General features: G+C 40.5%; 1 protein-coding gene across 1 annotated transcript in view; it reads right to left on the reverse strand.

The window, feature by feature from the left end:
* The window catches only part of DNAH5 (dynein axonemal heavy chain 5), a 213,876-nt gene that overhangs the window by 13,566 nt on the left and 185,047 nt on the right, over nt 1-15,263 (reverse strand). Inside the window, exons 69-74 of the mRNA XM_034998796.1 lie at nt 14,911-15,032; nt 12,979-13,128; nt 8,636-8,881; nt 4,879-5,098; nt 2,813-3,018; nt 1,983-2,186 (exon numbers count right to left, since the gene is read on the reverse strand). Of these exons, the coding sequence (XP_034854687.1) occupies nt 1,983-2,186; nt 2,813-3,018; nt 4,879-5,098; nt 8,636-8,881; nt 12,979-13,128; nt 14,911-15,032 (1,148 nt within the window). The remainder of the gene's footprint in view (nt 1-1,982; nt 2,187-2,812; nt 3,019-4,878; nt 5,099-8,635; nt 8,882-12,978; nt 13,129-14,910; nt 15,033-15,263) is intronic.

Consider the following 15,263-nt stretch of genomic DNA (forward strand, 5'->3'; position numbering starts at 1 on the left):
TATACTCAAATTTTAAAATAAATGAATAACATCAAATAACCCCCTCCACCACCACCACCAAAAAAGATAAGTATTTACATGATATGTCTTATTTGTGTCAGGCTGCAATCTCAGTAATTTCTCCAGAAAAGAATCAAAAGTTGGCTTGAAATAGGATGAACACTGAGAAACATAACAAGTTCATGGTTCCTTAACATCTCTGCACCTCAAGCAAATTCAGTCACAGAGATACTGTCTTGTTTTAGAAAACACAAAACAGAAAGGGAGCTATGGATTAGTATTTCATTATCTGAAGGTCTGATTTAATTCGAACCAATCATTTAAACAAATGTGGTATAACTAATGGTTTCTATGTTTTTAAGGTACCAGAAAATGACAGTTTTTAGCAATTATGGCTCAAAGAAGGCGGCAGGTGGAAACTGTACTCTCCCAGGGAGAAAGAAGGAGACTAGGAAAAGAGGAATATCAAGAGTGACCAAGTCCAAGAGAAAAGCAGACAGCAAGAGACGATCAGAAGCAGCACAAGCAGGTGAAGAACACAGCTATTTGAAAGAAAAAAGATATACCTAAATTTGACATTGGTTTCAATGTGTGAATTGTATCCTAAACTCTATTATTGTCTCATATTTTTCCTACAATCTCCTCTCTTATTTTATTCCTTTTTATATAATGTCTTCTTATGAACAACCTCAAGTTCATTGTGAAATGAGGTATATGTAAATAAATGCATGTACTGGCATGTCTAAATTTATATCTTCACAGGCACTTTTGTATTCAGGGCTAATGATTTAAAGACATATATAGTACAGTTAAGACAAATATATTTGTTGATTTGAATTAATAAAAGTGTAGAGGTGGTAATATATGATAAACTCATTACATTCATATATCACAGAACCTCTAAATGTACTGATAAATTTAGCCCTTTGGGGCCATTGGGCTTTAGTTTGTTCACTCTGAGATAAATCTCAGATAGAGGCAAAGAGATTTCTTTTAAAAAAAAAGATTTTTTTTTAATTTATTTATTTGAGAGAGAGCGAGAGAGGGAGAGAGCACAAGCAGGGGGAGTGGCAGAGGGAGAGGGAAAAGCAGACTCTACACTGAGCAGGGAGCCTGACGCGGGGTTGGATCCCAGGACGCGGAGATCACGACCTGAGCCGAAGGCAGAAACTTAACTGACTGAGCCACGCAGGTGCCCCAAAAGACATTTCTAAATAATGATCTAATGGGTTCAAGGTACAGAGAAGAAAAAATGTAGTTACCTTGAAACACAAATCAGATCTTTCCCCCCAAACTTCCTGGCAAAATCTTATTTCTCCTTGGAAGAGCAATTCTGAGCCGGGGCGATTTTGCCCCCAGGGGACATTTGGCACGTCTGGAGACGTTTCTGGTTGTCACAACTAGATGGGGATGGGGGGTGCTGCTGACATCTAGTGGGGAGAGGCTAGGGATGCGCTAACCAATGTACACAGGACAGCCCCCCACCGCTGAGAAGAACCCCGCCCTGAATGTCACCGGTGCCCAGGCTGAGGAAGGAAGCTCCTATGCAAAGCGGGTTCCTGAACATACTCAGATTCTATCCATTCAGCCAGGATTGCGAACCAGGTGTCTCAGGATGAGTCCAGAGGTGGCCTTTGCCCTATTATCACAAGTAGCTGAAGTCTCGAGAGTTCCCAGGGATCTATATAGTTTCCCTAGTTCAAAATCTGCCCAGTCTGTCATATCCCCAACGAATATTCCTCACCGAGGTATAAAAAAGAAGGGAGGAGGGAACTCATACAAAACCCACACTCAGAACAAATACAAACATTTTAATCATTAGGTGACTATAAACATATGAAGAAAGCACTTACAGTGAGAGTATGTATCACCATTAAAATTTATTTTAAAAGCAGTGTTTGCAGCTGCTTTTAAATAAATATCAAAGTGGTCAATAGGCTGCATATATTTGCTCTCTGCATATAATTCTGAAGTGGACAAACCTGGATGTATTGAAGATAGTTATCCACTGTGTTGCATTTCGGAATATTATATCCTTGGTAAAAGCTGAAATCTGATCCAAACATATTTTCACTGAACCAGACCTTAGCAAATGTGTTCAGCAACCTCTTATCATAGTCATCAGTGACTCTGCCCCCATACTGAATTTCTCCTATCATGTAGCGGATGGTGGTCCAGGAGACACCCTGCGGACATCAACAGAATAGTTGTGTAGAACTGACTACCGGTTCATCCTGATTTTCCCCGCCAAGCAACATCTGTATATTTGTGGTCACGGATGTCATTCATTCATTCTCCATCAGTAATGTTAAAAGTGCAGGAAGAAAATGACATAGCCAAATCTTGAGGATTACACAAAGCTCCTGCTCATGATTTGAAATAGGCCCCTTTGGTGCATTCATATGCTTTCATACTTTAATTTCAACCACAACAACAAAAAGATAGTTTTGCAGAATACTGACGCAGCTCTTTAAAAAGCACATGCTTCAAAAGTGATCTAGACTTTCATTTTCATTTTTTAAGATTCTAAAAAACAAGTTTTCTCACCCTTCCCCCCTCCCATTCGACCCTTTTGCCTTGCAAGTAATTTCAACTCAGCTTTGAGAAATACAAAGATAATCAAAATTGGTTCATTTTCTTCATCTGAAATCCAGGGGCAAGTGTGACCTAGTTGGCGTTACATAAAGGTAAGACCTTGCAAGCACAGAAGATCATCACTGTCACAGGATCAATCCCCCAGCTGGGCAGGAGCATGAGCCTGAGGACCCGCGCCCACAGCCACCGGCAGCTCAGGGCGGTGCACACGCAGTACCTTTTTGACATCCATGTCATCCAAGTGGTTTTGGATGAACTGCACAGTGGCATTAAAGTCGGCCTGATTAAATTCATAGGGGATGTTCCACCCCAGAGGACCGAACTTCCTCCTCTCCTGGACTGTGGAGTGCAGGAAAGCCACAGTATAGAGCATGGGTTTCCACTGGGCTGCAGTGTTCACGTCCAGCAGGTCCTGGCTCACACCTGTCATGGTTGGTGGGGTAAAAACCTTGATCGTCACTCACACACCTTTATTTTTTATTACATTTAGAGGTTATGAAGTATTTTTGTAAATTTCTGATAGTAAAATTCACTTATCTTGAATTATTTTTATCACATTCATATGACAATTATAATTTAACCTCTGGGTGTCCAGAGGGTATTTCTCTCTGAAAAATCTGCAAAGAGATTGGGGGAGGTGGTTGGGAGCCGGCTAACATGGGGGTCAAGTTCCTGCCACTCTGACAAGATATGGTGGGGATAAACTAGAGGGAGAAGAAGGATGGCAGTAAAATGAATACTACTACTAAAATACTAGTATTTTAAATACTATTACTAATATTAGTATTATTTATTACTAATAATTTAATATTATTTAATATAATACTATTACTGGTGGTGCCTGGGTGGCTCAGTCGTTAAGCGTCTGCCTTCGGCTCAGGTCATGATCCCAGGGTCCGGAGATCGAGCCCTGCATCGGGCTCCCTGCTCAGCGGGAGGCCTGCTTCTCCCTCTCCCACTCCCCCTGCTTGTGTTCTTGCTCTTACTATCTTTCTCTGTGTCAAATAAATAAATAAAATCTTTAAAAAATATATATATATATATAATACTATTACTAGTATTATAAATGCTACTATTTAAACTACTACTAATAATAATTATTTATTATTGCCATTATTATTATTATTATTTGGAACCTGTACTCAGGTTGCAACGGGCTTCTGTATATACTAACAATTTAATATTAATTAAGAGAGTGTATATAGAAGCCTACCAAAGCTGAGTATATTCCCCTAATAATTATCATTATTATATGTGTTTATATTATATATAACTGTATATTTTTTATTTAGAATTTTTTTACTGCCCTCATCCTTCCACATCTATTTTATCCCCACATTACCTCGCAGCCTGACAAGAATTTGAGCCTTGTTATCAACTCAATAAAAACTGTAGATGGTTCAGATGGCTTCATGAAATGGAGGCAGGTCATAACTTGAACTCAGCCTCTCCTCTTGGAAAAGGCTACTGGCCAACTTTAGGTAGGGAGCATGAAGACCATAAATGACAAAATTATGTTAACATAAAAAGGCAGGTATCTAGCTGGAGAAGAGCACAGGCCAAAGAAGAGCAATATGGGAAAAAGGGAAAATTCAAGGTGGATAATGGTGACTTCTGATGCCCTGAGGCCACCAGAGCATATTCCACATGGAGCATGACAACGTACCACCCTCTCCCCATCACATTAAATAACAGGACAATTTGCTAGCTCCATCCTAGCTCATTGTTTTTACAATTTCATTAAAAGACAACAAATTTGGGCGCCTGGGTGGCTCAGTTGGTTAAACGACTGCTTTCGGCTCAGGTCATGATCCTGGAGTCCCGGGATCGAGTCCCGCATTGGGCTCCCTGCTCAGCAGGGAGCCTGCTTCTCCCTCTGACCCTCACCCCTCTCATGTGCTCTCTCTCTCTCATTCTCTCTGTCTCAAATAAATAAATTAAAAAAAAAATCTTTAAAAATAAATAAATAAATAAATAAAATAAAAAATAAAAAAATAAAAAAAGACAACAAATTTAAGTATAAGAAGTCCCATTAAGGGCACCTGGGTGGCTCAGATGATTAAGCGTCTGCCTTTGGCTCAGGTCATGATCTCAGGGTCCTGGGATCGAGTCCCGCATTGGGTTCCCTGCTCCTTGGGAGCCTGCTTCTCCCTCTGCCTCTCTCTCTCTCTCTCTGTCTCTCATGAATAAATAAATAAAATCTTTAAAAAAAAAAAAAAAAACAAAGAAGTCCCATTTAAAAAAAAAAAAATCCCATAAACTTGGAAGTATTCCTCGACTCACCGCCATATGTTCTTTTCAATCCTGCCCGGAGGCCCTGTGGAGGCTCATTGGCAAATTTAATGGCCATCTGAAGGAGCGTAATGGGAAAGTGCTTATGAACTTCGGTGGTCATCCATAGGCGGAAAGCATCATGTACAATCTCGGTTTCTATAATTATGTCCATTAGCTCATCCATGAAATCGAGCCCCAGATGGCAGTTCTGCAGAAGTGCCCATCCTCCCTAAGTCAACAACAGTAAACGGAAATGAGACACTATTTCCTGTTTCACCCAGAGATGTAGATTAATATATTCTTTAGAAAGTAGGTAATTAAAATTTTAAAAGAGAAACACACTAACGACTAAATTAATCCAAGTCAAATCTATGGATACAATAAGGTTTATTTGAGATAAGTATGTTTTTCTTGTTCCATGCATTTGTCCCACAGCATACCAGCATGCCAACTGATAATATTTGGTAGGAGTCATGAAAATAACCAGAGTTGGCCTCAACTCTGAAGAGATAACATCACTGTCATGTGCAGATGGTTGAGTGAAAACGTCCATTTACCTCAGCTTCCTCCCACGTTCCATGAGAAGTACAAAGAAGGGACATTTTTAAAGGCATGAACTCTTAAGGACAAGGACAGTGAGGGCAAAGACAATATCAGTAACATTTAAAAGAGACTCAAGAAAGCTAACTCCTCAACTGGCATTCAAGGAAAGCTGACAAGTAACCTGATTTATGCCACATAACTCCAAACACTCAAGAGCAGGTGGTGAGACATTCCTGTGGAAGTGGGAGAGAAGATGCGCTCACACAAGAGACCGAAAGTCCAGCCCCCCAAAGTATTCCTGCCTCGCCTAAAGAAAGAGGGGAAAGCTGATTTTCTTTAGAAGGGACAATGGACAGGGTCTGGACTGAAGGACATCAGCACATTAAGGGTCTAGAAACCTCACTGAAGACAGATGAAAGAAAGGCTACCTACTCAATTTTGAGACCTATTCCCTCCCTCCTCTCATGGAGTTCCCAAAACCCTGGCAGCAGGATGTATACCCTCTAGAAAGTGGGTGAGCCTTCTGTGGGGAATCTGCCCACTCTAAGAACAAGAGCCTTAGAAGATCATAAGCCCTATCTTTTGTATAACACATTTTATGAGCATAAGAATGTTCCTTGCATAAAGCAACAAAGGCAATATTTTAGATCATTTTGTAATAATTTACTCAATATCTAATCTATAGAATATTTTTGCTAAAATGATCTAGAATATCCAGATCATCATCTCGAGTTGTTTTCTTGACTCTGTAATTTTGGATCATTTAGATTTGACTAGTGCAGCAAATTTAAAATCTTGGTATATAAAATGGATCACTATGAAATTTCATATATCCCCTTCTATTTTCTTGAGGAGTATATAGCACTGCTGAATAAGTAAACTATTTTTTGTCCCTTGAAAAATTCAATTGGCACTGTTCACAATTCAAAAAAAATTAAATATAAAACATAACAACCACAAAAAGGATTGAGCCACCCTCTGTCACCCAGCATGCTGGGGAATCTGAGGTGAGAAGTTTGTTGTTTCAACTCTCCCCCTGGAATCCATTAGCCAAGGCTGTTTCTGTGGGATTACCCCATTCTGTATTAAATGTTTTGTGTTCTTCTTACTGAGTAGATCATCCACATTGCTATTCTTGTGTACTTGGTTCATTCTGTCATATTGCCTCAAACCTTCCTTTTTTTCTTTTATTAAGATTTTATTTTTTAAGTACTCTCTACATCCAACATGGGGCTTGAACCTATAACTCCAAGATCAAGAGTTGCGGGCTCTACTGACTGAGCCAGCCAGGTGCCCTACCTCCAATCTTTCCTACAAAACTTACAAAAACTGGTATCTCTGAAAGTTATAAGCATGCTAATAATAACACTATTTTTTTCTTTTACTTGATTTACTAAACTAGTAAACAGAAGACATGAATAAACTGAAGGCTAAAATTATTCCATTTATACTCTAATTGCATGAAACTATAATTATTAAACACTTATTTATTTTAAATTAGTTAGAGTTAAATAGGTGTCCTGTTATTTTTGGTGTCTTTGTTCTAAGCACAGTAATACGCAGAGGGAGGAAAGAGGAAGTAAAAAAGAGGGAGGGAAGAATGGGGAGGAGGCCAAGAGGAGGGAAGGGCCAGGGTTGAAGTCCACTAAGCTCTCATGTCAGACCAGACCTGGGATTCTTTTTAAGATTTTATTTATTTATTTTAGAGAGAGAGAGAGAGAGCGCATAAGCAGGAGGAAGGGCAGAGGAGGAGTGGGTGGAGAGAATCCAAGCAGACTCCACAGAGCCCAACTCAGGGCTCAATCCCAGGACCCTGAGCAGAAATTAAGAGTTGGATGCTTAATCAACCTAGCCACCCAGGCGCCCCTTCCAGACCTGGCATTCTTAAGTATAGATGCATGTTTTCATCTCTGGATACACTTCAGTCCACCCCTGTTGCCCTCCCAGCTGCATATCAAGTGCTCAGACAAGGCACACACATGTGAGCCCCCCCACAACCTTCACCAAAGCTGGGGGTGGGGCACAACTTGGGGATAAAAGAGCCGCAAGGTAAATATGGAGGTTCTAGAACACAGCGGGCTCAGTTCTAGACCAGAGGAAAGAAACCAGGATGCAGCACAATAGTGAGGTTCTAGATTCAGTGGCTAGGACCTAGAGCCCAGTGGTTTCACGGTGGGCCTAGCGAGACAGCAAGTTCTGCCCTCAGCAGGGGGATTCCCTGGAGGGCAAAGAAGGAGTTTTGAGATATGGGGGGAGAGCTCAGACTCAGGGAAGGAGGAGTAGGGTCTGATCTAAAAAAAAGCCAGAAAGGCATCTAGACCAAGACTGCATGTTCTCCAGTGGGAATGAGAAGCCAAGTCATTCCGTCCTCTTTGCTTGGCCAAAGCATGGAGGAAGAGGAAAACAGGGGTAACAGTTCCTCCAGACAGAGTTAGACACTGCAGAAAGGGCTAGACCAGAGTAAACATATGAGTGCCCTGTCCTAGAGATGGAATTCTAGAGATGAAATGGAAGACCTTGTGCATTCAGTTAATTTAAGTCCCTGGAAGTGTCCCAGCTCTGGACTGGACTATCCCTTTGCAAGATTACCATGTGGTTTCTAGCACTTTATAGCCTCCAGGTAAGGCCTGAGCATGGCATGCTCTGCATGCTACAGAATTTGCAAGCCACAAAGGGCTCTAGGAGCCCCAGCCTGGAAGGCAATAAGCCAGGTATATATAATAAAACCTCTGGTACCACCACAAGGTAATGGCAGATTCCTGGCCTCTGGGATCTGGGCCAAGCCTGGGGGACTCCAGAGCACAGATTATACATTCTGGAACTCAAGAAAGACATGGTGTGGTGGATCCTGGAGTGCTGGGGATTCCAAGAGCAGCGCAGGAATCATGGTGGAGGGGCTAGAGTGTATGGCACAGGGGGTGGGGCTGTAGACCCCTCCCCACTCCCAAGGATTTGGGATCTAGAATGGGGCTTAACATTATGCAAACTGGTCGAGAAATAAGATGCTCTGGTTGGGTAAGTTTTCCATAAGTCAAGGCTCAGCAGAAAAAATTGTATTTGTTTTTCTATGAAAATTTTCTAATAGATATTAAATCTTTTCCTGTTTAGTGAACAGCACAAAGCATGTAAATTTAAACTCTTAATGATTCATAAGTTCTTTTCTGCATTGCTATTCTATAACCTGTAATAACAACATAACCTAAAAGCAGACATTTGGCCTCACATTTGCCATGGTCTGCTGTAAGAGCTTGCGCGCATGGACCTCCTGGCCCTGGCCCATGGACACATAACGGGTTTCTATTTTTAATCTCTTCCCCAAGGCAATGATGGAATCCGTGGGATCTGAGCCCATAGATAGGAGACAGATGAGTGGTGTCCGTGGATCAGATTCCTCCCACGTCTTTTCCAAGTCCAGGATAACTCCTTCTGCATAGCGCTCTCCCATAGAGTCCATGATGTACTTGCGGGCCTGCCAAAAACAGTACAGGAATCACCAAAACTGATTCTAACTCCTCCATGTGTTATGATGCAGGGTGGCTTCCAAAACTCATTTTGGTAGAGTATCTCAATGATGTCCACAGTAACTCTGCCAGGGAAATAGGACAGAGACATTTTTCTTGTTATATCTCCACTCTATAGATGATAGAGAGGCTGTGCTATTTGCCAACATACAGTCACACAGTTCAAAGACCAGAACCCAAGTTGGCTGACCACTTGTCTGGAACCTGTTCTATACACTGGCTACTTCTTGGTACATAAAAAATTAAAATTATTAGGAAACTGTATTATTTAGGGAATATGTATTAAGGGAAATGTATATGCATTCTAATACAAATAACCAGCACAATGCCTGGGATTTCATGGATACTTATCAATAGATAACTGAATGATTTCTTATTAAATGAAATATATTAGATATTTAATGAATGAGTTAATGTTTTAAAGATTTAGTCCATAATTATTCTCCTAATCATTCTCATGATCCCTTTCCATTTTTGGCTTGTCCCCTTTACCATTAATTTTGTTTTGACTGAAATACATGCTCACAATATCACAGACTTTGTCAACTGTATTATCAACCATATAAAAATATTTCAAGTAACAACATAGTCCTTTTCCAAACAAAGTAAAATAATTAATCAATAAGATACTATTATGAGTATGACCTTTAGTTTCTATTCTCCCTCTGGTAAAAACTGGGTTCCCTCATTGGGGAGGGTGTGGGCTATGGTGAGCGCTGTGAATTGTGTAAGACTGTTGAATCACAGACCTGTACCCCTGAAACAAATAATCCATTGTATGTTAAAAAAGAAGAAGAAGATAGCAGGAAGGGAAAAATGAAGGGGGGGAATCAGAGGGGGAGACAAACCATGAGAGACTATGGACTCTGAGAAACCAGAGGATTCTGGGGGTGGGCATGGGGGGATGGGTTAGCCTGGTGATGGGTATTAATGAGGGCACGTACTGCATGGAGCACTGGGTGTTATATGCAAACAATGAATCATGGAACACTACATCAAAAACTAATGATGTAATGTATGGTGATTAACATAACATAATAAAATTTTAAAAATTAAAAAAAAAAAGATCAAATGGAAGAAAAAAAAAAACTGGGTTCCCTCAAAGAAAAATTTCCTATTCTGTTTTCTTCTCCTACCCCCATGGGAGTAAAACCTAAGTTTCCCTCCCCAGTGAGATTCCCCAGAAAAATTTCTCTCACATAATAAGCAGAGTGAGGTGGGCCATGGTGGGACCCCACTTCCATTTCCAGAGAAACACAAAACAGTTGTAGGCAGGGTTTCCCTTAAATCAGAGAGGCTTGAGATAGACCTGGGCCAAAATGAGAGTGGTGCTGGTTAAACTGTTGTCTTTGACTTACAAACATCCAAAGTTTGATTTCAGTCAGTAAAACAGGCTCTTCCTCCATTTTGAATATCCAGCTATGCACTATGCATTCTCAAAGGTCTCTGAGCTTAAAATTTGGGATGATGTCCCCGCTCACGTTTGTCCTCTTTGCAGGTCAGAGTGGGAAGGTAGTGGCTACAATAAGAGACTCATCCAGATTTTGGGTGAAGAGTGGGGTTTATCTAGACAAGGAGGACAGGTAGGAGAGGCAGTGTGGTGAGAATTCCATGCAGAGAGCACAAATGCAGAGACCTTGAAACAGAAAAGAGCAAGTCACCAAGAGGGGACAGAAGGACATGCAGTATGACTTATGTAAAATTCAGCTGTGGGGCACCCAGGCTTCTGCATAGCTCGTTGGCACAAATGGAAATAGAGTGCCACATTGTCACAACTTACTCTTCACACACTTCTGAAGAACATTTTTGTCCCAATACCTGATTCCAATGAAAAATAAACAAGTAAAAAAGCAACAAGTAAACCTCTGCACCTATTCTGACCCTCTTCGCTGAGCGTTTTGAGACACAAATGTTCACACACTTCTGAAGAACATTTTTGTCCCAATACCTGATTCCAATGAAAAATAAGCAAGTAAAAAAGCAACAAGTAAACCTCTGCACCTATTCTGACCCTCTTCGCTGAGTGTTTTTGAGACACAAATGTGTATGTGGCATGAGACACCCTCTAAGAGTGCACTGTTTTTGCAACCAGGCAGCTGAATGTCCCCTGACATGGGCAGTCATGCTCATCCAAAATACTGAGAACAAGCCTGATGCTGCTTATGGAGAATGGGGACTAAATATACCCACACTGTAGACCTTTGAATATACGTCCCAAGAAGGTGTCTGGTTGAAAATCACAAAAGGAATGTAATGTGAGTATAAGAATTTCAGAGGAGAGGACATTTTTCCAGAGGGCCCTTGCAGATCTTAAGACTTGGGTGTTATCAAAGAGGACTTGGGAAGCCACTAAAAGACTTTAAAAAGCAAGGAATAGCATAATCATATTTCCATTCCTTCTAGAGTATACAGGATAGACTAGAGTGAGCAAGAAGGAACAAGAGGAGATCCCAGTTAGGAAGCCATTGCTGCGGTCAGTCTATAGATGACAGAAGCTAGGATGAAGATGACAAAATTACAAAGGAGCCTTGTAGACTTAAATTCAGCATAGAACCACATAAAGTGTTACATCAGAAAAAAAAAAGGAAGAAAGGAAGAGAGTAGAGGGAGAGAGAAAGAGGGGAGAGAAGGAAGGAGAGAAGATGGAGGAAGAAAGAAAGGGAAGGGAGAGAAAGGAAAGAGGGAAAGAGGAAAGAAGAAAAGAAGAGAAAAAAAAGAACAGAACTACTTGAACCTTCTACACTGTCCTTAAGGCAACAGTTTGACAATTCTTTTGGGCAGAATAAAAGTAATGAAGTTGAGAAGAAAAACTGAAGGAAGGGTGATCTCAGTTGCCCTGCATTACAGAACTCATTTTTCTTTTCTCAATAAATCATTGAATCTAGTTGTTTTCATAATTCCTCTGTACCTACCTGGACTTGGAGGTGGCTTTTCCCTGTTTTTAACACTCCCTCTGGAGAGTGGAGGGGAGAACTTCCTACATTCTATTATAAACCCAGCGTATTGTTAACTCTATGGCTTGTTTGGGGAAGCCCCCAAGGAATCCACCTGAGCTGAATATTCAAGCTAAAGTTTTCATTGTGAAGGCAGGACACGGGCAAGTCTTATTAGCAGTGACATTTCCAAGACAGGAGGCCAGCAGATTAAAGGTCTTTGAAAAGATGGATCTCCTGGAGGCAGGATTCACATTTAAACCATATGTAAAACTGACAGGGTTTTAGGCCAACTCTTGCATCAAGGGTCCTGAGATGCCTGGGGTTATAACTGTAGATTTGGGAATACTATGTCTCCCTCTCATCTACCTCTCCTCCCAAGGTTTCCACATCTTTCCTAAGTCTTTTTTTTTTTTAAGTATTTTTATTTATTTTTGCAAGAGAGAGAGATAAAATGCACGAGTGAGGGGAAGGGGAAGAGGAAGAAGCAGGCTCCCCACTGAGCAGGGAGCCCGATGCGGGACTCGATCCCAGGACCCTGGGATCATGACCTGAGCTGAAGGCAGACGCTTCACCGACTGAGCCACCCTGGCGCCCTCACATCCTTCCTACTTAAAGAAACATTGTTTTACTACTAACAAAATGGAGCAGCCATATCATTTTTGAGTTAATATAAAAATGGTAATGGAAGAGTAATACATTACTTTTATGTCATACCTATAAGCCGACCTCAAAAACATGGCTTTCTCATTCACTCCTGTACCATTTAGACCAAAGAAGATTATTAAATCACTTAGCCCAAATGTACACCTCACTACATTTGTTTACTTTTCCATTTGTCACAGAGGTATTGCCAGAAAATTCCATAGAAGCCTCCAAGAAAATTCTCACTGGGATTAAAATATTCAATATTTCTTTAAATTTAAAAGGAAATTCTCCTTAAAAATATTCTCCTAGGGGGCGCCTGGCTGGCTCAGTTGGTGGCGCAAGTGACTCTCGATCTCAGAGTTGTAGTAGGTTTGAGCCCCACAATGGGTGTAGAGATTATTTAAAAATAATAAAAACTTCTTTAAAAAATATTCTCCTATTTTTGTCTAATATGAACTTTTTACCTGGGCAATGGTTCTGTCAGGACACCAGGATCTAATAAGGAGAAGACGTCTAAAGCAGTCAAGAGATTTATCATAGGCATTTGGAAGGGGTTCTTCCTCAGGGTTTTCCTTATCAAACCAAATTTTCCACATTTTCTCATTTCTTGATATCTGAAAATACCAGGGAATAAGAATTGCACCACAGCACAGAAAAATCTTTCAGTAATAGTTCACGGTTATTTCTCATCATATCTTCTGACTATTCCAGACACGTGTGAATGATATCCCATGAACTTTTTTTTTTAATTTTATATTCCACTACCAAAAATTGTGACAGTCTAAAATCAAATGTGATTTGCTCTAAAATCAGTCTGCATTAATGCCAGGTTACAGCTGGCTTTTGAAGTAGGGAGAGCCTTGGGTTGTTTCATTTCTTCTAATGCCTTTGTGGTATCAAATTTATGAGGAATAAAGAAATCAATGAAAACTCATTTTCATTATTTTAAGGAAATCTGATTTGCTCCATGAAATCCTCTCATGATCAGGAACCAGTTCACTCATTTATTCACGTATGTTTCCTCATTTTCCAAGACCACTCCTGGCACAAAAGAAGACATTTAATATGTTTATTATTGAACGAAAAGCTTTTTGGTCAATACTCTATTAATCTAGAATAATTTGAAATGTATGACTTAATATCACCATCAAATGAGTAATGACACACATGCTCCCTTTACACGATTGATAAGGAGGAAGAGAATACAGTCCATTCTCCTTTGGGGCTTAAAAATAGAGACAGCATTCCATGGGCAATCACCTCCAAAACATAGAACAAACAAATAATGTCAGCGGATAAATATGATCCAATATTCTCTGGTATATTCCCCTTGATTAAAGCCCCAGATATATTTCTTGGAAGCCTAATCAAAGGGAAAAACATTCCAGATCCGTATTTAGAAAGTATTGTGTAAGAATAAAAAGTAATAACCTCCCTCTATCATGAAAGACTACATGACGCGGAGGGATTTCAGGCATAAGACAATCTCCAGGAGACAGCAACTTCAGGAAGAGATATCAGTTGGGGAAAGGTCACTACGAGTCATCTCATGATGCCAGAGGGCATTCAAACCTCCCAAATGAAAGTTATTTAATGCAAAAGAATGGGTTAAATTATATGGTAGAAATAATACAGACTACCAGGCATAAGCCAACACATACAGATAGAGCCAAACAGTAGGTTTCTGGTCAACCTAAACTGGGAAATTCAGGAACCAACCTTAGTACAATTTCTGGTCATAAAAAGCCTACAACTTGTGGCTGAATAAAGCCACCTTGCTCTCAGTGTGATTTCTCTCTGGTCATCTGATTCTCAAGAATCTGTTTCTTGGTTTGTCTCAATTCAGCTCTCTAGACACCACTTCCATGATCCCAGCACATATACAATTCATCAGGAACTGGCTGGTTATGACAAAGTAATAACTTGTAAAGACCTTGTAAATAACTTGTAACCACCAAGAATTGGCATCAGATTTATGCCCAGACACCTGGCTAAGGCCGTACCATGGGAGAACAAGAGACAAAGAAGAAGAGAAGAACAAGAGGCGAGAAAAGGATCTCTAACATTTAGAGGCAAGCTGTTCATATTTCTTTTCGTTTAATCTCCAGGAAGATGGCAAAACCTCTTAAATATGTCTAGTGATTTCATTGAATCTCTCAGTTTTCCCACTTGTGGATCTCCAGTGGGTGTTACTGACATGGGGCACTGGACGGCACCAGTTAGAGGTGGGTGGGGTCTGCTTCATCAGAGTGTGAGTGAGCAGGAGGAAGGTCAGGCACCGTGGCAAGAGTGACAACATTAAACAATCTCTCTCTTCCACAAATACCATAGCTAGTGATAAATCAGGAAGCTGCTCCCTGCGACACTGTCGTAAGCTTATTCAAAGCACAAGTTACCTGATCAAGGACATCTGAAAACTGTCTGAGTTTGCTGAGTTCCACCAAATTCAACCAGGTCATGTCCAGGATCCATTTAGATGGTTTAGGAGGACAAGCTTTAAGGTCCAAGGAGGCACCTCCTTTAAAATTAAACATAGAAAGTTACTAGATTTTTCTTTCTTTACTCTAAAACAATCTATTTATATACAAAATCTTTTTCTTACACTTTTAATTATTTTACCACCTTGACATCTTTTAAAAGATTTTATTTATTATTCTGAGAGAGAGAAAGAGCGTGCATGTGTGCGTGTGTGCACATAAGCAAGGGGAGGGACAGAGGGAGAAGCAGACTCCACACTAAGTAGAAAGCC

Source organism: Mirounga leonina, unplaced genomic scaffold (genome assembly GCF_011800145.1).
Source record: "Mirounga leonina isolate KUSES-001 unplaced genomic scaffold, KU_Mleo_1.0 Mir_95, whole genome shotgun sequence".
NCBI classification, from domain to species: Eukaryota; Metazoa; Chordata; class Mammalia; order Carnivora; family Phocidae; genus Mirounga; species Mirounga leonina.